Source organism: Oncorhynchus keta, unplaced genomic scaffold (genome assembly GCF_023373465.1).
Source record: "Oncorhynchus keta strain PuntledgeMale-10-30-2019 unplaced genomic scaffold, Oket_V2 Un_scaffold_6048_pilon_pilon, whole genome shotgun sequence".
Classification (NCBI taxonomy): Eukaryota; Metazoa; Chordata; class Actinopteri; order Salmoniformes; family Salmonidae; genus Oncorhynchus; species Oncorhynchus keta.
The window spans coordinates 285580-307091 of NW_026290973.1; the positions used below are offsets into that span (position 1 = coordinate 285580).

At 38.5% G+C, this 21512-nt stretch overlaps 1 protein-coding gene across 1 annotated transcript in view; it reads left to right on the forward strand.

Annotated features, from left to right (window-relative positions):
* Positions 1 to 21512, forward strand: part of LOC118379341 (anoctamin-1) — a 188661-nt gene that overhangs the window by 124700 nt on the left and 42449 nt on the right. The window contains exons 15-16 of the mRNA XM_052517188.1: positions 566 to 625; positions 5451 to 5525. Coding sequence (XP_052373148.1) covers positions 566 to 625; positions 5451 to 5525 — 135 coding nt within the window. The remainder of the gene's footprint in view (positions 1 to 565; positions 626 to 5450; positions 5526 to 21512) is intronic.

Consider the following 21512-nt stretch of genomic DNA (forward strand, 5'->3'; position numbering starts at 1 on the left):
GTGTGTGTTAGCATACAGGTGTGTGTATTGTGTGGTAGTGTACAGATGTGTGTTAGCGTACAGGTGTGTGTATTGTGTGGTAGTGTACAGATGTGTGTTAGTATACAGGTGTGTGTATTGTGTGGTAGTGTACAGATGTGTGTTAGCGTACAGGTGTGTGTATTGTGTGGTAGTGTACAGATGTGTGTTAGCATACAGGTGTGTGTATTGTGTGGTAGTGTACAGATGTGTGTTAGTATACAGGTGTGTGTATTGTGTGGTAGTGTACAGATGTGTGTTAACGTACAGGTGTGTGTATTGTGTGGTAGTGTACAGATGTGTGTTAGCATACAGGTGTGTGTATTGTGTGGTAGTGTACAGATGTGTGTTAGTATACAGGTGTGGGTATTTTGTGTTAGTGTACAGATGTGTGTTAGTATATAGGTGTGTGTTAGTATTCAGGTGTGTATTGTGAAAGGTTGGTATACAAAAGAATATTTACTTACAAAGACAGCTTAGCTCCATTAATGTGTGTTTGTGCGTGCATGTGTGTGTGTGATGACATTTTGCCTTCTATCATTTGCAGCTGGGTGGAGTGGGGTATGGCGAAGCAGAGGAGGGAGAGAAGGACAAGATGCTCTCACAGGTACAGCTGATGGTGGGAGGGGGGAATGGAGGGAGGGAGGAATGGAAGGAGAGGAGGAAAGGGAAAGACATGATGTTCTCACAGGTACAACTGATGGACAGAGAGAGGGAGGAATGGAAGGAGGGGAGGGAGGGAGGAATGGGAGGGGAGGGAGAGAGGAATGGAAGGAGAGGAGGGATGGGATGGGAAGGAGGGAGCGAGGGAAGGAGGGAGCGAGGGAAGGAGGGAGCGAGGGAGCGAGGGAGCGAGGGAAGGAGGGAGCGAGGAATGGAAGGAGGGGAGGGAGGAATGGAAGGAGGGGAGGGAGGAATGGAAGGAGGGGAGGGAGGAATGGAAGGAGAGGAGGGGGAGAGAGGGAGGAATGGAAGGAGGGAAGGAGGAATGGAAGGAGAGGAGGGAGGGAAGTAGGGAAGGAGAGGAGGGATGGGATGGGAAGGAGGGAGTGAGGGAAGGAGGGAAGGCGCGAGGGAAGGAGGGAAGGAGTGAGGGAGGAATGGAGGTAGGGAGGAATGGAAGGAGAGGAGAGGGAGGAATGGAAGGAGAGAGGGAGGAATGGAAGGAGAGGATGGAGGGAGGAATGGAAGGAGAGGAGGGAGGGAGGGAGGGTGCGAGGGAGGGAGGAAGAAATAGAAGGAGAGGAGGGAGGGAGGGATAAGTGGTGGGAGGGGGCAAGGGAAGGAGAGAAGGAGATGAGAGAAGCAGGGAAGGAGAGAGAAAGGAAGGGAGGGAAATAAGTGGTGGAAGGGGAGAAGAGATGGAGGGAAGGAGAGGGAGGAATGGAAAGAGGGAATGAGAGAGGGAGGGAGGAATGGAAGGAGAGAGGGAGGGAGGAATGGAAGGGTGGAGGAATGGAAAGAGAGGAGGGGTGGAATGGAGGGAGGCATGAAAGGAGAGCGAGAGGGAGGGAGGGAGTAATGGAAGGAGGGAGGAATGGAAGGAGAGGAGGGGGGAATGGAGGGAGGCATGAAAGGAGGGAGGGAGGGCGGAATGGAAGGAGAGGAGGGAGGGAGGGAGGAATGGAAAGAGCAGAGTGAGGGAGAAATGGAAGGAGAGGAGGGAGGGAGGGAGGGAGGGATAAGTGGTGGGAGGGATAAGTGGTGGGAGGGAGCAAGGGAAGGAGAAAATGAGATAGGGAAGGATAGAGAAATGGAGGGAGGGGAGGGAAGTAGTGGGAGGGAAAGAAAGAAGTAGTGGGAGGGAAATAGAGAGGGGGAGGGAGGTAGGGAAAGAGGGGGAGGGAATCAGGGAAGGAGAGAGAGAAAGAAGTGGTGGGAGAGAGGGAGGGAAGGGGAGGAAGGAAGGAAGGAAGGAAGGAAGGAAGGAAGGAAGGAAGGAAGGAAGGAAGGAAGGAAGGAAGGGAAAGAGAAGTGGTGGAAGGGGAGAGAGGGAAGGGGAGAGAGGGAAGGAAAGAGAGTGAGGGAGGGGGGAGACAAGTGGTGCGAGGGAAGGAGGAGAGGAGGGAGGGAGGGAAAGAGAGAAAGGGAGGGAAAGAAAGAAGTGCTGGGAGGGAAGGAGAGAAGCAAGGAGGGAGAGGGGAGAGAAGTGGTGGAGTGGAGGGAGGGAAGGAGATAAGTGGTGGGAGGGAAGGAGAGGAGCAAGAAAGGAGAGGGAAAGAAAGAAGTTGTGGGAGTGGAGGGAGGGAAGGAGAGAAGTGGAGGGAGGGAGGGAGGGAAAGAAGTTGTGGGAGGGGAGGGAGGGAGGGAGGGAAAGCGAAGTGGTGGGCTGGAGGGAAGAGAGAGGGAGGAGTTCCATTGAATTTGTTAAACAAAGCATGCTGACGAGCTCCTACTGTTTTGTTACAGATCAAGCTTACAGAGCTTCCATTGTTTTTATCTGAAGGATGCTAACAGAGCTTCCATTGTTTTTATTTGAAGGATGCTAACAGAGCTTCCATTGTTTTGAACTGAAGGATGCTAACCGAGATTCCATTGTTTTGAACTGAAGGATGCTAACAAAGCTTCCATTGTTTTGAACTGAATGATGCTAATGCTAAGGCTTAACTGCAATTTAGTAAATAAACCTGTGTGTGTGTGTACGTGCGTGTGTGTGTGTACGTGCGTGTGTGTGTGGGAACCCCTGCTCTGGTTGGTTTAGCCAAAAGCTGCTTACCTTCCGCAGATTACCTCAGATTATATATAGAGAGAGAAGGTAGACTAGCTAGAGAGATGTTGAGACTTTCAGTAAACAGGCACATGATTTCCATGTCAGTATACGTCTAACCGTAAACCTGTCTGTATGAGTCTAACACTGTCAGTATTTTTTAATTTTTTATTTTATTTAACCTTTATTTAACCAGGTAGGCAAGTTGAGAACAAGTTCTCATTTACAACTGCGACCTGGCCAAGACAAAGCATAGCAGTGTGAACAGACAACATAGAGTTACACATGGAGTAAACAATTAACAAGTCAGTAACACAGTAGAAAAAAAGGGGAGTCTATATACATTGTGTGCAAAAGGCATGAGGAGGTAGGCGAATAATTAAAATTTTGCAGATTAACACTGGAGTGATAAATGATCAGATGGTCATGTACAGGTAGAGATATTGGTGTGCAAAAGAGCAGAAAAGTAAATAAATAAAAACAGTATGGAGATGAGGTAGGTAAAAATGGGTGGGATATTTACCGATAGACTATGTACAGCTGCAGCGATCGGTTAGCTGCTCAGATAGCAGATGTTTGAAGTTGGTGAGGGAGATAAAAGTCTCCAACTTCAGTGATTTTTGCAATTCGTTCCAGTCACAGGCAGCAGAGAACTGGAACGAAAGGCGGCCAAATGAGGTGTTGGCTTTAGGGATGATCAGTGAGATACACTTGCTGGAGCGCGTGCTACGGATGGGTGTTGCCATCGTGACCAGTGAACTGAGATAAGGCGGAGCTTTACCTAGCATGGACTTGTAGATGACCTGGAGCCAGTGGGTCTGGCGACGAATATGTAGCGAGGGCCAGCCGACTAGAGCATACAGGTCACAGTGATGTGGAATAAGTATGGTGGTATAAGGTGCTTTAGTGACAAAACGGATGGCACTGTGATAAACTGCATCCAGTTTGCTGAGTAGAGTGTTGGAAGCAATTTTGTAGATGGCATCGCGAGGATCGGTAGGATAGTCAGTTTTACTAGGGTAAGTTTGGCGGCGTGAGTGAAGGAGGCTTTGTTGCGGAATAGAAAGCAGAGTCTTGATTTGATTTTCGATTGGAGATGTTTGATATGAGTCTGGAAGGAGAGTTTACAGTCTAGCCAGACACCTAGGTACTTATAGATGTCCACATATTCAAGGTCGGAACCATCCAGGGTGGTGATGCTAGTCAGGCGTGCGGGTGCAGGCAGCGAACGGTTGAAAAGCATGCATTTGGTTTTACTAGCGTTTAAGAGCAGTTGGAGGCCACGGAAGGAGTGTTGTATGGCATTGAAGCTCGTTTGGAGGTTAGATAGCACAGTGTCCAAGGACGGGCCGGAAGTATATAGAATGGTGACGTCTGCGTAGAGGTGGATCAGGGAATCGCCCGCAGCAAGAGCAACATCATTGATATATACAGAGAAAAGAGTCGGCCCGAGAATTGAACCCTGTGGCACCCCCATAGAGACTGCCAGAGGACCGGACAGCATGCGCTCCGATTTGACACACTGAACTCTGTCTGCAAAGTACTTGGTGAACCAGGCAAGGCAGTCATCCGAAAAACCGAGACTACTGAGTCTGCCGATAAGAATATGGTGATTGACAGAATCGAAAGCCTTGGCAAGGTCGATCAGTGATCGCTGAGATCTTGGTTGAAAACAGCAGAGGTGAATTTAGAGGGCAAGTTGGTTAGGATGATATCTATGAGGGTGCCCATGTTTACGGCTTTGGGGTTGTACCTGGTTGGTTCATTGATAATTTTTGTGAGATTGAAGGCATCAAGTTTAGATTGTAGGAGGGCCGTGTTAAGCATGTCACAGTTTAGGTCACCTAGCAGCACGAGCTCTGAAGATAGATGGGGGAAATCAGTTCACATATGGTATCCAGAGCACTGCTGGGGGCAGAGGGTGGTCTATTAATATAATAATAATAATATAAATAATATTGTATTGCAGGCGGCAATGGTGAGAGACTTGTTTTTAGATAGTTGGATTTTTAAAAGTAGAAGTTCAAATGATTTGGGTACAAACCTGGATAGCAGGACAGAACTCTGCAGGCTATCTCTGCAGTAGATTGCAACACCGCACTCTTTGGCCGTTCTATCTTGTCTGAAAATGTTGTAGTTAGGGATGGAGATTTCAGAGTTATTGGTGGTCTTCCTAAGCCAGGATTCAGACACGGCTAATACATCCGGGTTAGCAGATGGTCCTTCTGTGGCTCAGTTGGTAGAGCATGGCGCTTGTAACGCCAGGGTAGTGGGTTCGATTCCCGGGACCACCCATACGTAGAATGTATGCACACATGACTGTAAGTCGCTTTGGATAAAAGCGTCAGCTAAATGGCATATATTATTATTATTATATTATTACTTATTTTCCACCATAATTTGCAAATAAATTAATTAAAAATCCTACAATGTGATTTTCTGTATTTTTCTCATTTTGTCATAGTTGAAGTGTACCTATGATGAAAATTACAGGCCTCTCTCATCTTTTTAAGTGGGAGAACTTGCACAATTGGTGGCTGACTAAATACTTTTTTGCCCCACTGTAGCTGTATTCACCATGGTTACTGTGATCTAGCTGTATTCACTGTGGTAGTTATGGTTAAGTAAACATTTTCATAATGGTTACTTTGATTTAGCTGTATTAACAACAGTAGTTGCTAAACGTGTGTGTGTGTTTGTGTGTTTGTTTCTGTTCCTCTGGCAGAGGGAGCAAGAGTCATTGACTTTGGAGGATCGGTTGCCAGGATACATGATCAACGTGTCCGTCGTTCTAATGATGGTACTGTCACTATCACACTTTCCTTTTTTACCCCTATCCATCACTATCATTCTATACTTCTATCATTCTATACCTCCAATTATCAATCTATCCTTCTATACCTCTATCCATAGCTCTAGAACTAGCTATCACTCTATACTTCTAATTATCACTATCCTTCTATACCTCTATCCATATAGCTCTATCACTCTATCCTTCTATACCTCTAATTATAACTATCAGTCTATACCTCTAATTATCACTATCCTTCTATACCTCTAATTATCACTATCCAGCTATACCTCTATCATTCAATACATCTAATTATCCCCCTATCCTTCTATACATCTATCTCCATATCACCCTATCCTTGTATACCTCTATACCGCTATCATTCAAAACCTCTAAGTATAACTCTATACCTCTATTTATCACTCTCTCTCTATACCTCTAAGTATCACTCTGTCCTTCTATATCTAGCACTGTGCATCTATTCCTCTATCTAGCATTATAACCTTCTATACCTCCATCTAGAATTATATCCTTCCATACCTCCATCTAGAATTATATCCCTCTATACCTCCATCTAGAATTATATCCTTCCATACCTCCATCTAGAAATATATCCCTCTATACCTCCATCTAGAATTATATCCCTCTATACCTCCATCTGGAATTATATCCCTCTATACCTCCATCTAGAATTATATCCTTCTATACCTCCATCTAGAATTATATCCCTCTATACCTCCATCTAGAATTATATCCCTCTATACCTCCATCTAGAAATATATCCCTCTATACCTCCATCTAGAATTATATCCCTCTATACTTCCATCTAGAATTATATCCTTAAATACCTCCATTATATCCCTCTATACCTCCATCTAGAATTATATCCTTCTATACCTCCATCTAGAATTATATCCTTCCATACCTCCATCTAGAATTATATCCCTCTATACCTCCATCTAGAATTATATCCTTCCATACCTCCATCTAGAATTATATCCCTCTATACCTCCATCTAGAATTATATCCTTCTATACCTCTATCTAGAATTATAACCTTCTATACCTCCATCTAGAATTATATCCTTCTATACCTCTATCTAGAATTATAACCTTCTATACCTCCATCTAGAATTATATCCTTCTATACCTCCATCTAGAATTATATCCCTCTATACCTCCATTATATCCCTCTATACCTCCATCTAGAATTATATCCCTCTATACCTCCATCTAGAATTATATCCTTCTATACCTCTATCTAGAATTATAACCTTCTATACCTCCATCTAGAATTATATCCTTCTATACCTCCATCTAGAATTATATCCCTCTATACCTCCATCTATAATTATAACCTTCTATTCCTCCATTATATCCCTCTATACCTCCATCTAGAATTATAAACTTCTATACCTCCATCTAGAATTATATCCTTCTATACCTCCATCTAGAATTATATCCCTCTATACCTCCATCTAGAATTATATCCTCTATACCTCCATCTAGAATTATATCCTCTATACCTCCATCTAGAATTATATCCTCTATACCTCCATCTAGAATTATAACCTTCTATTCCTCCATTATATCCCTCTATACCTCCATCTAGAATTATAACCTTCTATACCTCCATCTATAATTATAACCTTCTATACCTCCATCTAGAATTATATCCTTCTATACCTCCATCTAGAATTATATCCTCTATACCTCCATCTAGAATTATATCCTCTATACCTCCATCTAGAATTATATCCTCTATACCTCCATCTAGAATTATATCCTTCTATTCCTCCATCTAGAATTATATCCCTCTATACCTCCATTATATCCCTCTATACCTCCATTATATCCCTCTATACCTCCATCTAGAATTATATCCTTCCATACCTCCATTATATCCCTCTATACCTCCATCTAGAATTATATCCTTCCATACCTCCATTATATCCCTCTATACCTCCATCTAGAATTATATCCCTCTATACCTCCATCTAGAATTATATCCCTCTATACCTCTATCTAGAATTATATCCTTCTATACCTCTATCTAGAATTATATCCTTCTATACCTCTATCTAGAATTATATCCTTCTATACCTCCATCTAGAATTATATCCTTCTAAACCTCTATCTAGAACTATATCCTTCTATACCTCTATCTAGAATTATATCCCTCTATACCTCCATCTAGAATTATATCCTTCTATACCTCCATCTAGAATTATATCCCTCTATACCTCCATCTAGAATTATATCCCTCTATACCTCCATCTAGAATTATATACCTCCATCTAGAATTATATCCTTCCATACCTCCATTATATCCCTCTATACCTCCATCTAGAATTATATCCTTCTATACCTCCATCTAGAATTATATCCTTCCATACCTCCATCTAGAATTATATCCCTCTATACCTCCATCTAGAATTATATCCTTCCATACCTCCATCTAGAATTATATCCCTCTATACCTCCATCTAGAATTATATCCTTCTATACCTCTATCTAGAATTATAACCTTCTATACCTCCATCTAGAATTATATCCTTCTATACCTCCATCTAGAATTATATCCCTCTATACCTCCATCTAGAATTATATCCCTCTATACCTCCATCTAGAATTATAACCTTCTATACCTCTATCTAGAATTATAACCTTCTATACCTCCATCTAGAATTATATCCTTCTATACCTCCATCTAGAATTATATCCCTCTATACCTCCATTATATCCCTCTATACCTCCATCTAGAATTATATCCCTCTATACCTCCATCTAGAATTATAACCTTCTATACCTCCATCTAGAATTATATCCTTCTATACCTCCATCTAGAATTATATCCCTCTATACCTCCATCTAGAATTATAACCTTCTATTCCTCCATTATATCCCTCTATACCTCCATCTAGAATTATAAACTTCTATACCTCCATCTAGAATTATATCCTTCTATACCTCCATCTAGAATTATATCCTCTATACCTCCATCTAGAATTATATCCCTCTATACCTCCATCTATAATTATATCCTCTATACCTCCATCTAGAATTATATCCCTCTATACCTCCATCTAGAATTATATCCTCTATACCTCCATCTAGAATTATATCCTCTATACCTCCATCTAGAATTATAACCTTCTATTCCTCCATTATATCCCTCTATACCTCCATCTAGAATTATAACCTTCTATACCTCCATCTAGAATTATATCCTTCTATACCTCCATCTAGAATTATATCCTTCTATACCTCCATCTAGAATTATATCCCTCTATACCTCCATTATATCCCTCTATACCTCCATCTAGAATTATAACCTTCTATACCTCCATCTAGAATTATAACCTTCTATTCCTCCATTATATCCCTCTATACCTCCATCTAGAATTATAACCTTCTATACCTCCATCTAGAATTATATCCCTCTATACCTCCATCTATAATTATATCCCTCTATACCTCCATCTAGAATTATATCCTTCTATTCCTCCATCTAGAATTATATCCTTCTATACCTCCATCTAGAATTATATCCCTCTATACCTCCATCTATAATTATAACCTTCTATTCCTCCATTATATCCCTCTATACCTCCATCTAGAATTATAAACTTCTATACCTCCATCTAGAATTATATCCTTCTATACCTCCATCTAGAATTATATCCCTCTATACCTCCATCTAGAATTATATCCCTCTATACCTCCATCTAGAATTATATCCCTCTATACCTCCATCTAGAATTATATCCCTCTATACCTCCATCTAGAATTATAACCTTCTATTCCTCCATTATATCCCTCTATACCTCCATCTAGAATTATAACCTTCTATACCTCCATCTATAATTATAACCTTCTATACCTCCATCTAGAATTATATCCTTCTATACCTCCATCTAGAATTATATCCCTCTATACCTCCATCTAGAATTATATCCCTCTATACCTCCATCTAGAATTATATCCCTCTATACCTCCATCTAGAATTATATCCTTCTATTCCTCCATCTAGAATTATATCCCTCTATACCTCCATTATATCCCTCTATACCTCCATTATATCCCTCTATACCTCCATCTAGAATTATATCCTTCCATACCTCCATTATATCCCTCTATACCTCCATCTAGAATTATATCCTTCCATACCTCCATTATATCCCTCTATACCTCCATCTAGAATTATATCCCTCTATACCTCCATCTAGAATTATATCCCTCTATACCTCTATCTAGAATTATATCCTTCTATACCTCTATCTAGAATTATATCCTTCTATACCTCTATCTAGAATTATATCCTTCTATACCTCCATCTAGAATTATATCCTTCTAAACCTCTATCTAGAACTATATCCTTCTATACCTCTATCTAGAATTATATCCCTCTATACCTCCATCTAGAATTATATCCTTCTATACCTCCATCTAGAATTATATCCCTCTATACCTCCATCTAGAATTATATCCCTCTATACCTCCATCTAGAATTATATACCTCCATCTAGAATTATATCCTTCCATACCTCCATTATATCCCTCTATACCTCCATCTAGAATTATATCCTTCTATACCTCCATCTAGAATTATATCCTTCCATACCTCCATCTAGAATTATATCCCTCTATACCTCCATCTAGAATTATATCCTTCCATACCTCCATCTAGAATTATATCCCTCTATACCTCCATCTAGAATTATATCCTTCTATACCTCTATCTAGAATTATAACCTTCTATACCTCCATCTAGAATTATATCCTTCTATACCTCCATCTAGAATTATATCCCTCTATACCTCCATCTAGAATTATATCCCTCTATACCTCCATCTAGAATTATAACCTTCTATACCTCTATCTAGAATTATAACCTTCTATACCTCCATCTAGAATTATATCCTTCTATACCTCCATCTAGAATTATATCCCTCTATACCTCCATTATATCCCTCTATACCTCCATCTAGAATTATATCCCTCTATACCTCCATCTAGAATTATAACCTTCTATACCTCCATCTAGAATTATATCCTTCTATACCTCCATCTAGAATTATATCCCTCTATACCTCCATCTAGAATTATAACCTTCTATTCCTCCATTATATCCCTCTATACCTCCATCTAGAATTATAAACTTCTATACCTCCATCTAGAATTATATCCTTCTATACCTCCATCTAGAATTATATCCCTCTATACCTCCATCTAGAATTATATCCCTCTATACCTCCATCTATAATTATATCCCTCTATACCTCCATCTAGAATTATATCCCTCTATACCTCCATCTAGAATTATATCCCTCTATACCTCCATCTAGAATTATATCCCTCTATACCTCCATCTAGAATTATAACCTTCTATTCCTCCATTATATCCCTCTATACCTCCATCTAGAATTATAACCTTCTATACCTCCATCTAGAATTATATCCTTCTATACCTCCATCTAGAATTATATCCTTCTATACCTCCATCTAGAATTATATCCCTCTATACCTCCATTATATCCCTCTATACCTCCATCTAGAATTATAACCTTCTATACCTCCATCTAGAATTATAACCTTCTATTCCTCCATTATATCCCTCTATACCTCCATCTAGAATTATAACCTTCTATACCTCCATCTAGAATTATATCCCTCTATACCTCCATCTATAATTATATCCCTCTATACCTCCATCTAGAATTATATCCTTCTATTCCTCCATCTAGAATTATATCCCTCTATACCTCCATCTAGAATTATATCCTTCCATACCTCCATTATATCCCTCTATACCTCCATCTAGAATTATATCCTTCCATACCTCCATTATATCCCTCTATACCTCCATCTAGAATTATATCCTCTATACCTCTATCTAGAATTATATCCTTCTATACATCTATCTAGAATTATATCCTTCTATACCTCCATCTAGAATTATATCCTTCTAAACCTCTATCTAGAATTATATCCTTCTATACCTCCATCTAGAATTATATCCTTCTAAACCTCTATCTAGAATTATATCCTTCTAAACCTCTATCTAGAATTATATCCTTCTATACCTCCATCTAGAATTATATCCTTCTATACCTCCATCTAGAATTATATCCCTCTATACCTCCATCTAGAATTATATATCCTTCTATACCTCCATCTAGAATTATATTATATCCTCTATACCTCCATCTAGAATTATAACCTTCTATTCCTCCATTATATCCCTCTATACCTCCATCTAGAATTATAAACTTCTATACCTCCATCTAGAATTATATCCTTCTATACCTCCATCTAGAATTATATCCTCTATACCTCCATCTAGAATTATAACCTTCTATTCCTCCATTATATCCTCTATACCTCCATCTAGAATTATAAACTTCTATACCTCCATCTAGAATTATATCCTTCTATACCTCCATCTAGAATTATATCCTCTATACCTCCATCTAGAATTATATCCTCTATACCTCCATCTATAATTATATCCCTCTATACCTCCATCTAGAATTATATCCTCTATACCTCCATCTAGAATTATATCCTCTATACCTCCATCTAGAATTATAACCTTCTATTCCTCCATTATATCCTCTATACCTCCATCTAGAATTATAACCTTCTATACCTCCATCTAGAATTATATCCTTCTATACCTCCATCTAGAATTATATCCTTCTATACCTCCATCTAGAATTATATCCCTCTATACCTCCATTATATCCCTCTATACCTCCATCTAGAATTATAACCTTCTATACCTCCATCTAGAATTATAACCTTCTATTCCTCCATTATATCCCTCTATACCTCCATCTAGAATTATAACCTTCTATACCTCCATCTAGAATTATATCCCTCTATACCTCCATCTAGAATTATATCCCTCTATACCTCCATCTAGAATTATATCCTTCTATTCCTCCATCTAGAATTATATCCCTCTATACCTCCATCTAGAATTATATCCTTCCATACCTCCATTATATCCCTCTATACCTCCATCTAGAATTATATCCTTCCATACCTCCATTATATCCCTCTATACCTCCATCTAGAATTATATCCCTCTATACCTCTATCTAGAATTATATCCTTCTATACCTCTATCTAGAATTATATCCTTCTATACCTCCATCTAGAATTATATCCTTCTAAACCTCTATCTAGAATTATATCCTTCTATACCTCTATCTAGAATTATATCCTTCTATACCTCCATCTAGAATTATATCCCTCTATACCTCCATCTAGAATTATATCCCTCTATACCTCCATCTAGAATTATATCCTTCTATACCTCTATCTAGAATTATATCCCTCTATACCTCCATCTAGAAATATATCCCTCTATACCTCCATCTAGAATTATATCCCTCTATACCTCCATCTAGAATTATATCCCTCTATACCTCCATCTAGAATTATATCCCTCTATACCTCCATCTAGAATTATATCCCTCTATACCTCCATTATATCCCTCTATACCTCCAACTAGAATTATAACCCTCTATACCTCCATCTAGAATTATATCCTCTATACCTCCATCTAGAATTATATCCTCTATACCTCCATCTATAATTATATCCTCTATACCTCCATCTAGAATTATATCCTCTATACCTCCATCTAGAATTATATCCTCTATACCTCCATCTAGAATTATATCCCTCTATACCTCCATCTAGAATTATAACCTTCTATTCCTCCATTATATCCCTCTATACCTCCATCTAGAATTATAACCTTCTATACCTCCATCTAGAATTATATCCTTCTATACCTCCATCTAGAATTATATCCTTCTATACCTCCATCTAGAATTATATCCCTCTATACCTCCATTATATCCCTCTATACCTCCATCTAGAATTATAACCTTCTATACCTCCATCTAGAATTATAACCTTCTATTCCTCCATTATATCCCTCTATACCTCCATCTAGAATTATAACCTTCTATACCTCCATCTAGAATTATATCCCTCTATACCTCCATCTATAATTATATCCCTCTATACCTCCATCTAGAATTATATCCTTCTATTCCTCCATCTAGAATTATATCCCTCTATACCTCCATCTAGAATTATATCCTTCCATACCTCCATTATATCCCTCTATACCTCCATCTAGAATTATATCCTTCCATACCTCCATTATATCCCTCTATACCTCCATCTAGAATTATATCCCTCTATACCTCTATCTAGAATTATATCCTTCTATACATCTATCTAGAATTATATCCTTCTATACCTCCATCTAGAATTATATCCTTCTAAACCTCTATCTAGAATTATATCCTTCTATACCTCCATCTAGAATTATATCCTTCTAAACCTCTATCTAGAATTATATCCTTCTAAACCTCTATCTAGAATTATATCCTTCTATACCTCTATCTAGAATTATATCCTTCTATACCTCCATCTAGAATTATATCCCTCTATACCTCCATCTAGAATTATATCCCTCTATACCTCCATCTAGAATTATATCCTTCTATACCTCCATCTAGAATTATATCCTTCTATACCTCCATCTAGAATTATATCCCTCTATACCTCCATCTAGAATTATAACCTTCTATTCCTCCATTATATCCCTCTATACCTCCATCTAGAATTATAAACTTCTATACCTCCATCTAGAATTATATCCTTCTATACCTCCATCTAGAATTATATCCCTCTATACCTCCATCTAGAATTATAACCTTCTATTCCTCCATTATATCCCTCTATACCTCCATCTAGAATTATAAACTTCTATACCTCCATCTAGAATTATATCCTTCTATACCTCCATCTAGAATTATATCCCTCTATACCTCCATCTAGAATTATATCCCTCTATACCTCCATCTATAATTATATCCTCTATACCTCCATCTATAATTATATCCTCTATACCTCCATCTAGAATTATATCCTCTATACCTCCATCTAGAATTATATCCTCTATACCTCCATCTAGAATTATAACCTTCTATTCCTCCATTATATCCTCTATACCTCCATCTAGAATTATAACCTTCTATACCTCCATCTAGAATTATATCCTTCTATACCTCCATCTAGAATTATATCCTTCTATACCTCCATCTAGAATTATATCCTCTATACCTCCATTATATCCTCTATACCTCCATCTAGAATTATAACCTTCTATACCTCCATCTAGAATTATAACCTTCTATTCCTCCATTATATCCTCTATACCTCCATCTAGAATTATAACCTTCTATACCTCCATCTAGAATTATATCCTCTATACCTCCATCTAGAATTATATCCTCTATACCTCCATCTAGAATTATATCCTTCTATTCCTCCATCTAGAATTATATCCTCTATACCTCCATCTAGAATTATATCCTTCCATACCTCCATTATATCCCTCTATACCTCCATCTAGAATTATATCCTTCCATACCTCCATTATATCCTCTATACCTCCATCTAGAATTATATCCTCTATACCTCTATCTAGAATTATATCCTTCTATACCTCTATCTAGAATTATATCCTTCTATACCTCCATCTAGAATTATATCCTTCTAAACCTCTATCTAGAATTATATCCTTCTATACCTCTATCTAGAATTATATCCTTCTATACCTCCATCTAGAATTATATCCTCTATACCTCCATCTAGAATTATATCCCTCTATACCTCCATCTAGAATTATATCCTTCTATACCTCTATCTAGAATTATATCCCTCTATACCTCCATCTAGAAATATATCCCTCTATACCTCCATCTAGAATTATATCCCTCTATACCTCCATCTAGAATTATATCCCTCTATACCTCCATCTAGAATTATATCCCTCTATACCTCCATCTAGAATTATATCCCTCTATACCTCCATTATATCCCTCTATACCTCCAACTAGAATTATAACCCTCTATACCTCCATCTAGAATTATATCCCTCTATACCTCCATCTAGAATTATATCCCTCTATACCTCCATCTAGAATTATAACCCTCTATACCTCCATCTAGAATTATATCCCTCTATACCTCCATCTAGAATTATATCCTTCTATACCTCCATCTAGAATTATATCCTTCTATACCTCCATCTAGAATTATATCCCTCTATACCTCCATCTAGAATTATATCCTTCTATACCTCCATCTAGAATTATATCCCTCTATTCCTCCATCTAGAATTATATCCCTCTATACCTCCATCTAGAATTATATCCTTCCATACCTCCATTATATCCCTCTATACCTCCATCTAGAATTATATCCTTCCATACCTCCATTATATCCCTCTATACCTCCATCTAGAATTATATCCCTCTATACCTCTATCTAGAATTATATCCTTCTATACCTCTATCTAGAATTATATCCTTCTATACCTCCATCTAGAATTATATCCTTCTAAACCTCTATCTAGAATTATATCCTTCTATACCTCTATCTAGAATTATATCCTTCTATACCTCCATCTAGAATTATATCCCTCTATACCTCCATCTAGAATTATATCCCTCTATACCTCCATCTAGAATTATATCCTTCTATACCTCTATCTAGAATTATATCCCTCTATACCTCCATCTAGAAATATATCCCTCTATACCTCCATCTAGAATTATATCCCTCTATACCTCCATCTAGAATTATATCCCTCTATACCTCCATCTAGAATTATATCCCTCTATACCTCCATTATATCCCTCTATACCTCCAACTAGAATTATAACCCTCTATACCTCCATCTAGAATTATATCCCTCTATACCTCCATCTAGAATTATATCCCTCTATACCTCCATCTAGAATTATATCCCTCTATACCTCCATCTAGAATTATATCCCTCTATACCTCCATCTAGAATTATATCCCTCTATACCTCCATCTAGAATTATATCCCTCTATACCTCCATCTAGAATTATATCCCTCTATACCTCCATTATATCCCTCTATACCTCCATCTAGAATTATAACCCTCTATACCTCCATCTAGAATTATATCCCTCTATACCTCCATCTAGAATTATATCCCTCTATACCTCCATCTAGAATTATATCCCTCTATACCTCCATCTAGAATTATATCCTTCTATACCTCCATCTAGAACTATATCCTTCTATACCTCCATCTAGAATTATATCCTTCTATACCTCCATCTAGAATTATATCCCTCTATACCTCCATTATATCCCTCTATACCTCCATCTAGAATTATATCCTTCTATACCTCTATCTAGAATTATATCCCTCTATACCTCCATCTAGAATTATATCCTTCTATACCTCCATCTAGAATTATATCCCTCTATACCTCCATCTAGAATTATATCCCTCTATACCTCCATCTAGAATTATATCCCTCTATACCTCCATCTAGAATTATATCCTTCTAAACCTCTATCTAGAATTATATCCTTCTATACCTGCATCTAGAATTATATCCCTCTATACCTCCATCTAGAATTATATCCCTCTATACCTCCATCTAGAATTATATCCTTCTATACCTCTATCTAGAATTATATCCTTCTATACCTCTATCTAGAATTATATCCCTCTATACCTCCATCTAGAATTATATCCCTCTACCTCCATCTAGAATTATATCCCTCTATACCTCCATCTAGAATTATATCCCTCTATACCTCCATTATATCCCTCTATACCTCCATCTAGAATTATAACCCTCTATACCTCCATCTAGAATTATAACCCTCTATACCTCCATCTAGAATTATATCCCTCTATACCTCCATCTAGAATTATATCCCTCTATACCTCCATCTAGAATTATAACCCTCTATACCTCCATCTAGAATTATATCCTTCTATACCTCCATCTAGAATTATATCCTTCTATACCTCCATCTAGAATTATATCCTTCTATACCTCCATCTAGAATTATATCCCTCTATACCTCCATTATATCCCTCTATACCTCCATCTAGAATTATATCCTTCTATACCTCTATCTAGAATTATATCCCTCTATACCTCCATCTAGAATTATATCCTTCTATACCTCCATCTAGAATTATATCCCTCTATACCTCCATCTAGAATTATATCCTTCTATACCTCCATCTAGAATTATAACCCTCTATACCTCCATCTAGAATTATATCCTTCTATACCTCCATCTAAAATTATATCCTTCTATACCTCCATCTAGAATTATATCCCTCTATTCCTCCATTTAGAATTATATCCCTCTATACCTCCATTATATCCCTCTATACCTCCATTATATCCCTCTATACCTCCATCTAGAACTATATCCCTCTATACCTCCATCTAGAAATATATCCCTCTATACCTCCATCTAGAATTATATCCCTCTATACCTCCATCTAGAAATATATCCCTCTATTCCTCCATCTAGAATTATATCCTTCTATACCTCCATCTAGAATTATATCCTTCCATACCTCCATCTATAAATATATCCCTCTATTCCTCCATCTAGAATTATATCCCTCTATTCCTCCATCTAGAATTATATCCCTCTATACCTCCATCTAGAATTATATCCCTCTATACCTCCATCTAGAAATATATCCCTCTATTCCTCCATCTAGAATTATATCCCTCTATTCCTCCATCTAGAATTATATCCCTCTATACCTCCATCTAGAAATATATCCCTCTATACCTCCATCTAGAATTATAACCCTCTATACCTCCATCTAGAATTATATCCCTCTATTCCTCCATCTAGAATTATATCCCTCTATACCTCCATCTAGAATTATATCCCTCTATACCTCCATCTAGAAATATATCCTTCTATACCTCCATCTAGAATTATATCCCTCTATACCTCCATCTAGAATTATATCCCTCTATACCTCCATCTAGAATTATATCCCTCTATACCTCCATCTAGAATTATATCCCTCTATACCTCCATCTAGCATTATATACCTCTACCTAGCACTATGTCCTTCTATACCTCCATCTAGAATTATATCCTTCTATACCTCTATCTAGCATTATATACCTCTACCTAGCACTCTGTCCTTCTATACCTCTACCTAGCCCTCTGTCCTTCTATACCTCTACCTAGCACTATATCCTTCTATACCTCCATCTAGAATTATATCCTTCTATACCTCTATCTAGCATTATATACCTCTACCTAGCACTCTGTCCTTCTATACCTCTACCTAGCACTCTGTCCTTCTATACCTCTATCTAGCACTCTGTCCTTCTATACCTCTATCTAGCACTCTGTCCTTCTATTCCTCTATCTAGCACTCTGTCCTTCTATACCTCTATCTAGCACTCTGTCCTTCTATTCCCCTGTCCTTCTATTCCTCTATCTAGCACTCTGTCCTTCTATTCCTCTATCTAGCACTCTGTCCTTCTATTCCTCTATCTAGCACTCTGTCCTTCTATACCTCTATCTAGCACTCTGTCCTTCTATTCCTCTATCTAGCACTCTGTCCTTCTATTCCTCTATCTAGCACTCTGTCCTTCTATTCCTCTATCTAGCACTCTATCCTTCTATTCCTCTATCTATTCCTCTATCCTTCTATTCCTCTATCTAGCACTCTGTCCTTCTATTCCTCTATCTAGCACTCTGTCCTTCTATTCCTCTATCTAGCACTCTGTCCTTCTATTCCTCTATCTAGCACTCTGTCCTTCTATTCCTCTATCTAGCACTCTGTCCTTCTATACCTCTATCTAGCACTCTGTCCTTCTATACCTCCATCTAGCACACTATCCTTCTATACCTCCATCTAGCGCTGTCCGTCTATACCTCCATCTAGCACTCTGTCCTTCTATACCTCTATCTAGCACTCTGTCCTTCTATTCCTCTATCTAGCACTCTATCCTTCTATTCCTCTATCTAGCACTCTGTCCTTCTATACCTCTATCTAGCACTCTGTCCTTCTATACCTCTGTCTAGCACTCTGTCCTTCTATTCCTCTGTCTAGCACTCTGTCCTTCTATACCTCTATCTAGCACTCTGTCCTTCTATTCCTCTATCTAGCACTCTGTCCTTCTATTCCTCTATCTAGCACTCTGTCCTTCTATTCCTCTATCTAGCACTCTATCCTTCTATTCCTCTATCTATTCCTCTATCCTTCTATTCCTCTATCTAGCACTCTGTCCTTCTATTCCTCTATCTAGCACTCTGTCCTTCTATTCCTCTATCTAGCACTCTATCCTTCTATTCCTCTATCTAGCACTCTGTCCTTCTATACCTCTATCTAGCACTCTGTCCTTCTATTCCTCTATCTAGCACTCTATCCTTCTATTCCTCTATCTAGCACTCTGTCCTTCTATTCCTCTATCTAGCACTCTGTCCTTCTATACCTCTATCTAGCACTCTGTCCTTCTATACCTCTATCTAGCACTCTGTCCTTCTATACCTCTATCTAGCACTCTGTCCTTCTATACCTCTGTCCTTCTATACCTCTATCTAGCACTCTGTCCTTCTATTCCTCTGTCCTTCTATTCCTCTATCTAGCACTCTGTCCTTCTATTCCTCTATCTAGCACTCTGTCCTTCTATTCCTCTATCTAGCACTCTGTCCTTCTATTCCTCTATCTAGCACTCTGTCCTTCTATTCCTCTATCTAGCACTCTGTCCTTCTATACCTCTATCTAGCACTCTGTCCTTCTATACCTCTATCTAGCAATCTGTCCTTCTATTCCTCTATCTAGCACTCTGTCCTTCTATTCCTCTATCTAGCACTCTGTCCTTCTATTCCTCTATCTAGCACTCTATCCTTCTATTCCTCTATCTATTCCTCTATCCTTCTATTCCTCTATCTATTCCTCTATCCTTCTATTCCTCTATCTAGCACTCTGTCCTTCTATTCCTCTATCTAGCACTCTATCCTTCTATTCCTCTATCTAGCACTCTGTCCTTCTATTCCTCTATCTAGCACTCTGTCCTTCTATTCCTCTATCTAGCACTCTGTCCTTCTATACCTCTATCTAGCACTCTGTCCTTCTATACCTCCATCTAGCACACTATCCTTCTATACCTCCATCTAGCGCTGTCCGTCTATACCTCTATCTAGCACTCTGTCCTTCTATACCTCTATCTAGCACTCTGTCCTTCTATTCCTCTATCTAGCACTCTATCCTTCTATTCCTCTATCTAGCACTCTGTCCTTCTATACCTCTATCTAGCACTCTGTCCTTCTATACCTCTGTCTAGCACTCTGTCCTTCTATTCCTCTATCTAGCACTCTGTCCTTCTATACCTCTATCTAGCACTCTGTCCTTCTATTCCTCTATCTAGCACTCTGTCCTTCTATACCTCTATCTAGCACTCTGTCCTTCTATACCTCTATCTAGCACTCTGTCCTTCTATACCTCTATCTAGCACTCTGTCCTTCTATTCCTCTATCTAGCACTCTGTCCTTCTATTCCTCTATCTAGCACTCTATCCTTCTATTCCTCTATCTATTCCTCTATCCTTCTATTCCTCTATCTATTCCTCTATCCTTCTATTCCTCTATCTAGCACTCTGTCCTTCTATTCCTCTATCTAGCACTCTGTCCTTCTATTCCTCTATCTAGCACTCTATCCTTCTATTCCTCTATCTAGCACTCTGTCCTTCTATACCTCTATCTAGCACTCTGTCCTTCTATACCTCTATCTAGCACTCTGTCCTTCTATTCCTCTATCTAGCACTCTATCCTTCTATTCCTCTATCTAGCACTCTGTCCTTCTATTCCTCTATCTAGCACTCTGTCCTTCTATACCTCTATCTAGCACTCTGTCCTTCTATACCTCTATCTAGCACTCTGTCCTTCTATACCTCTATCTAGCACTCTGTCCTTCTATACCTCTATCTAGCACTCTGTCCTTCTATACCTCCATCTAGCACTCTGTCCTTCTATTCCTCCATCTAGCACTCTGTCCTTCTATTCCTCTATCTAGCACTCTGTCCTTCTATTCCTCTATCTAGCACTCTGTCCTTCTATTCCTCTATCTAGCACTC